At 51.0% G+C, this 6,600-nt stretch overlaps 1 protein-coding gene across 1 annotated transcript in view; it reads right to left on the reverse strand.

Moving 5' to 3' along the window:
• Positions 1 to 3,825: 3,825 nt before the first annotated feature.
• DMKN (dermokine) overlaps positions 3,826 to 6,600 on the reverse strand; it is a 12,731-nt gene continuing 9,956 nt past the window's right edge. The window contains exons 14-19 of the mRNA XM_010849008.1: positions 6,457 to 6,504; positions 6,070 to 6,111; positions 5,672 to 5,743; positions 4,893 to 4,916; positions 4,737 to 4,784; positions 3,826 to 4,125 (exon numbers count right to left, since the gene is read on the reverse strand). Of these exons, the coding sequence (XP_010847310.1) occupies positions 4,737 to 4,784; positions 4,893 to 4,916; positions 5,672 to 5,743; positions 6,070 to 6,111; positions 6,457 to 6,504 (234 nt within the window). The 3' untranslated portion in view covers positions 3,826 to 4,125. The remainder of the gene's footprint in view (positions 4,126 to 4,736; positions 4,785 to 4,892; positions 4,917 to 5,671; positions 5,744 to 6,069; positions 6,112 to 6,456; positions 6,505 to 6,600) is intronic.

Consider the following 6,600-nt stretch of genomic DNA (forward strand, 5'->3'; position numbering starts at 1 on the left):
TGCGAAGAGTTGACTCACTGGAAAAGACTCTGATGCTGGGAGGGATTGGGGGCAGGAGGAGAAGGGGACGACAGAGGATGAGATGGCTGGATGGCATCACCGACTCGATGGACATGAGTTTGAGTAAACTCTGGGAGTTGGTGTTGGACAGGGAGGTCTGGCATGCTTCAGTCCACGGAGTCCCAAAGAGTTGGACACGACTGAACTGACTAACTGAAGCTGTGTTCTTACCAAATGGAAACAGAGAACTAAGAGATTAAATGGTCCTCACTGAGCATACGCCCCAGAATGAACCTGCAATTGCCTCAGATCCAGATGCCTCTTATAGTTTGAGCATCTTGCCACACCAAAGGTGTGTTTAAAGATAGTCTTCTGGTGTTTAAAGATAGATGCTTTTTCATAATGCCTCTAAACACACGCCTATTGTTTCATGTGCACAACCCAAGAAATTCTGTTCACATTCTGGAGAAAAACAAACTGGGTGTGCCACAGGCTGCTCAATGTTATGTAGCAGCCTGGACAGGAAGGCAGTTTGGAGGAGAATGGTTACATGTATACATATGGCTGAGTCCCTTTGCTATCCACTTGAAACTACCACAGTGTTGTTCATCGGCTATACTCCAATATAAAATTAAAAGTTAAAACAAAAACAACTGGCCGTGCCGGGCTTATGATTATTTCCATTTGGCACCTTCCTGATTTTCAAGGGTAATTTTGGCTTTACATGATTTATGCTGTAAATGCTAATCTAGAGTCTACTGTCCCTCTCTCCCAGCTCTCTCCCTTTCCCCCATTTAAACTGCCTTGGTGAGTTTGTGTTTCCCAAGTGTCCAGTGTCCAGTGGTTGGGCAGGTTGGGAAGAGAGGCATAGGAGGATCCTCATTGGCAGAGAGAGTCCCCGAAGTTCAGTTAATGGGAACCTCAGCAGGAGGATCTTCCCAGGTTCAGCCTTGCTTTGACTGCATCCCACAGGGTAAGTGGAGTCAGGCAGAGTCACCGAGCCTGCCTCTGTGTCACCCCAACCCCAAGTCTGGTTGATCTCCTAGTTCTCACTCCTAGAATACCAGTAAGCCCCTGTTTTCCCACAGGCCGTGGCTTCCCACTCCACCCCAAATCTGCCAGAACTTGAGTGCGGGTGGGAAGCGAGGCCCAACCCTGATTGCTACATTATAGACACACCTAGGGGCTGGGAGTCAGCCTCCTTGGGCTCAGGGAAGGGCTGCATGCTAGGGTCTCAGGGTCTTGGTGAACATCGAGGTGAAAAGCCTAGAATCCTTGGAGAGAAAGGGGCCAGGGTATGAGGTATGGGGTATGGAGAGGCAGAGCCCAGGGCATCCCTGTCTCATCCTTTCCTCCCTGGGTTGGTGTTGTGGTCACATCCAAGAACGCAGTCACGTTGCCCAGCAGGTCTGGCTTCTTCCCTTGCCGCCCACCCTCTGCTCTGTGTACACTTTGCTTAAACTTCTCCCAGGAAGACTTCCTAGATAAGCCCACTTAATTCTTTTTTTTTTTTTTTCAAGACATAGAGTTTTATTTCATTATGACAGATTCAAACCAAGGTTATAAAAGCCCGAGGATAATGACTAACACATTCCGTGAAAAGATTTTGTTCCTGCTTGACAGTGACCTGTGCCAGACAGATACCAGAATTACTTTTGTCTTTTCAAAAATATCAAACGACAACCGAATTGGAAAATTTTCATGCAGTTCTCGTGGATGAATATTCCCAGAATACAATATAAAAGCTGACCAACTTGGAGACAGACCATCTCATTTACCTACTTTATCTCGATACTTCTTATAACTTATAAACTACGTTCACAAGTGGCTGACAGAGGCTAAGACTTCATTGAACCCACTTAATGCTGACCCCTCTTCCATTCTCTAATTCCCAAATGTTTATTAAACAGCTTTTTGGCTCTTGGTGCTGAGGATTCGAGATGGACAGAAACCTGTCCTGTGAAGCTTCTGTTGCATTAAAGGAGACAGATTATAACCTAACCAAAAAAAGTAAGAAACAATATCATTTCAGAGGATGACAAGCTCTGTGAAGAAAATAAGATCAGGTGATGTGAGAGTGGCTGGGGAGGTGTCCTTGGTTAAGCTGGCTTGGGGATTTGCATTTAGACCAAAAGTCATTAAAGTTTTAGCCTTTCGATGATCCGGGGTTTCAGGGATAGGTAACAGCAGTGTTCTTTGGGAAACTGTCCAAGCACATCTGGGTTGACATTGGACAGAGAGACCAGAGCCAGAACAAGCTGAGCCGTGCTCAGGGGTTGAAATTTTATTCAACAGTTAATTGAATTTGTGGGCTTTCCTGGTGGCTCAGCAGTAAAGAACCCGCCTGCCAATGCAGGAAACACGGGTTCCATCCCTGAGTCTGGAAGATCCTCTAGAAGGAAATGGCAGCCTACTCCAGTGTTCTGGCCTGGAGAATCCCACGGACAGAGGAGCCTGGCGGGCTACAGTCCATGGGGTGGCAAAAGAGTCAGAAATGATTTAGCCACTAAACAACAACTGTGGGGTTTGTGGGGGATTCTGAGCAGGGGAGCCTCCCTGGCTGCTGTGGGAGAATGGATGTTAGGAGAAACTCAAAAGTCAGAGGCTACATCAAGAAGCTGCTTCAGAGGTCCTGGCAGGAGAAAGGGCTGGCCTGCTGTTTTGAGAATCCTTTACACCAGAGGGCCTCAACCTGCTTTACCCAGTGCTTTAAACTTTAGAGGGTGGCTTTCAGCCCTTTGGACCATGAACGCCCCAAGTCCAGAACTATGTTGACCACCTCGATCCCTCAATCCCCAGCTTCTCCCTCAATCCCTCAGGGATTGGCAGGAGGCAACGTGAGGTCCAGCAATTTCTGTCGCTCACTCACACTCCCTGAAGGAAGCCAGCTGTCAAGTCAGCTGGAAGGACAGAGCGGCAGGCCCGGGACAGACGCGCTCTCCCCCCTGTGGCTGCGAGGAGGTACTGCAAGGCCCTCCCTAACCAGGTGAGATCTGGAAAGTGTGAAAGTGTTTCTGGCTCAGTCGTGTCCGACTCTTTGCGACCCCCGTGGACTGGAGCCCGCCACGCTCCTCTGTCCATGAAATTCTTCAAGCAAGAATACTGGAGTGGGTTGCCATTCCCTTTGCCAGGGGATCTTCCTGACCCAGGGATCAAATCCGGGTCTCCTGCACTGCACTCTTTACCCTCTGAGCCACCAGGGAAGCCCCTGAGATTCAGAGATGAATATAAAGCAGGAATCCCGGCTTAAGGACAAACGTGAGAAACGGATGCACGTCAAGTCATTTCCCCTAAGTCCGCTTTGGGCCCGGCTTCTTTCATTTCTTCATCAGCTATTTGGGGCCCACCCTGTGCCAGGCCCTGAGCTAAGCCCTGGGAACTGAACCTCCCCTTCCCCCTCATGTCAGTCATTTTGTACACCCCTCTCAGGAGGAAGGGGCTTCTCCAGTGCTGCTGCTGCTGCTGCTGCTGCTAAGTCGCTTCAGTCGTGTCCGACTCTGTGTGACCCCATAGACGGCAGCCCAGTGACTCAATGGTAAAGAATCCGCCTGCAATGCAGGAGATGTGGGTTCGATCCCTGGGTGGGGAAGATCCCCTGGAGGAGGGCATGGCAACCCACTCCAGTATTCTTGCCTGGAGAATTCCATGGACAGAGGAGCCTGGCGGGCTACAGTCCATAGAGTCGCAAAGAGTTGGACCCGACTGAGTGACTGAACGCACTCAGGAAGAAGGTGAGTTACTCGCCCCAAACCCGTCTTCCCTCCTCCCTGACCCAGACCATCAGTGTTGTATTAAAGAATAAAATCTGCCAAAGTATTAGGGATACAAGATTCCTGTTTTATTTCCACAGAGAAACTAAAGTAGGACGCTCCTTCTGAATTTTCGTCACGGTGACTTCAGGTCACAAAATGGAGCTGGTGAAGAAACAGCTGGGGTACCCACTGAGACTGGTGGTCAAGGAGACATCACCACAGTGTGTGGGGGGAGACAAGGGACAGGCAGGCAGGACCCCAAGCTAGAAAAGGCAGGTGTTGGCGCTCAGACCAAGAGCTGGGGCCCGGGCACAGTCTGGTCCCTTGACGACCCATGTTTCTCAGGGCCTCAGTCGCAGTCGGAAGTGCTTGTCTAGAAGAAGAGAACAGAGAAAAGGGTAGAACACCAGCCACTCCCAGATCTGTTGAAACCAGGCGTTCTCTCATCTCCCCCAGCTGCTGCACGCACAGTTCCCTGCCCATGCCACCTGCGGTCTCCTCTCTCTCTCCTCCCTAAAACAAGTATTACCCCTCCCACAGCCCCCTCCCCCTTCCACACACAATTCCTATCCTGTTCCCACTCCTTACTCTAGTGTTCATTCCTGTCCTTGCCTGGCCCCATGAAGTACTCAGAGGGTGCATTCCCAGTGTTCTAGGTCATTTTTAAAAAACTCTTCCAAGTATTTATTTTAACTGAAGTATATTCTTCTTTTAATTTTTAAAAACATTTTTTGGCCAAGCCATGCGGGAATCTTAGTTCCCCAACCAGGGATCAAACCCACACCCCCTGCATTGGAAGCTCAGAGTCTTAACCCCTGGACAACCAGGGAAGTTCCCGGTCACTTTCTTATGAGTCTTTCTCCACACGCCACACTTGGGTGTCTCCTCCTCCTTAATACCTTTAGCATGTTCTTCTAGAACAAAGGGAATGCCCAGCCCCCAGCCCTGACCCCAGGTGACTGTGCCTCAGCTCCTGATACTCACCTACCAAAACTTCACCCACTGCAGCAGGCCAGGGTATGTCCGGGAAGCCTGTGGGGCAAGGAGAAGGTCTGAATGGACAGCGCATCGTTCCCCATGCACCCTCTGGCCTCAGACCCCTTCTCTCGAGAGCCAAATTTTCTCTGGCCCAGAACTTACCGAGGAAGAAACCGTGACTCCCCCCTGTAAAGAGAAGATCAGATGAGGTGAGGTGAGGGCCTCCATGACTGCTCTGTATCAGCCATGTCCTCAGGGCTCAGGAGGGGCCGGTGGCCCCAGCATGTTCAGACGAGTCATCCCAGAGATCCTTTGGTCTGACGGCAGCCTTTCGGCCACAGCCAGTTTCTCATCCTGCGTGCATTTTACCCAAGATGATACTGAATGTGGTCCCTGAGCGTGCACTGACCAAGGGGAGTGAGAAGAGGAAAGTTAGGTCTCCCTCTGCCTGCCCGGGGGATGAGCAAAGTGGATACCCACAGGAGTATTAACTGCAGCTTCACCTCCTTTCAATCAGCAGGCAGTTTCTGATCTCTCAGAAGTCCCAGAGAGCAGGGGCTTTATTATTCCAAGAGATGGAGGGAAATACTGGCAGTTCGTTTGTTTGTTAACCAGCCGAATTAGTATTCAGCATATTCCTTTACTGAATTTATAAAATTGTTTCTTTGAGCCTGAATAAAGCAAAATCCTCACTTTTCTTTCCTGTTACTTCCTTTATGAAAAGCTTTCATTTTCCCACCAACCAAGAGTTTCTGGGCCAGCCTCCTCTCCCCCAGAAAGGTCAGCAGTTAGAGATAGAGAGCAGATTTGCCGTGGGTCCTGTAATTTTTGAGAAGGCTTATGTTCCTCACTGAGAGGATCCCAGTTTTCTCCATGGCATGGGATGTAGTCACGGTTCCCCTGTAAACTCTTCTGAGTGGGTGGGCAGTTGCAAGTCTTACCTTAGCGGGTGTCTTGGCTGGGTACTGCCCGCCAAGGGCTGCAGGAGGTCCCTGCTGGTTGTAATTGTAGTTCTGTGGAAGGAAACAGTGGGGGGCGTGGGTGGGTAGGGGGACAGGAGAGACGGGATGAAGGCATTTTACCCCCAACCCCCTGCTCTGGCTGGACCTTTCTCCAAGCCCGTGCCTCCTCCCCTCCTCACGTCATGTGTTTGCTTCTGTAGCATCTCCTTAGCCACACCCACGCCTTCACCTCACTTCACCTCCCAGCCCAGATGGCCTGGCCTCCCTTGTCCTTCTCTGCCTCTCCCAGCATCTCAGGTGTCACTGAGGAGGTGTGCAGAGGAGACCAAGGAAAGAAGGGAAGTCTGAATCAGGTGGTCAGGTGGCAATTAGCTCACCTTAGCAGTCCCAGCTACTGCGTCTTGCCATCCTGTGCCAGGCTGAGAAAATGATAGAACCAGGCGTGAGGAGGGAGAATTTCAGATGGGCCAGACCAAGAGCCAGGTGGGCTTCCCAGGTGGCGCTAGTGGTAAAGAACCTGCCTGCCAATGCAGGAGACATAAGAGAGGTGGGTTCGATCCCTGGGTCAGGAAGATCCCCTGGAGGAGGGCATATCAATCTACTCCAGTGTTCCTGCCTGGAGAATCCCATGGACACAGGAGCCTGGTGGGCTGCAGTCCATAGGGTCACAAAAAGTTGGACACAACTGAAGTGACTTAGCATGCACAAGAGCCAGGCGGGAAGGGGCCATGGGCCTTCTAGGGCATTCTGAGGGAGGGACTCACCTGGCCAGCCCCACCTGCCCTCTTCTGAAGTGATGGCAAGTCCTCGCCCTGGAAGGAAGAGGGAGTCAGAACAAGGGCAGCCTCATGGTCCTTCAGGCCTTGCCGGACTCTCACCACCCAGGCTCTGCCCTCCTTCTGGAGGCC

The sequence above is a fragment of the Bison bison genome, unplaced genomic scaffold, assembly GCF_000754665.1.
Source record: "Bison bison bison isolate TAMUID 2011002044 unplaced genomic scaffold, Bison_UMD1.0 scf7180017864280, whole genome shotgun sequence".
Classification (NCBI taxonomy): Eukaryota; Metazoa; Chordata; class Mammalia; order Artiodactyla; family Bovidae; genus Bison; species Bison bison.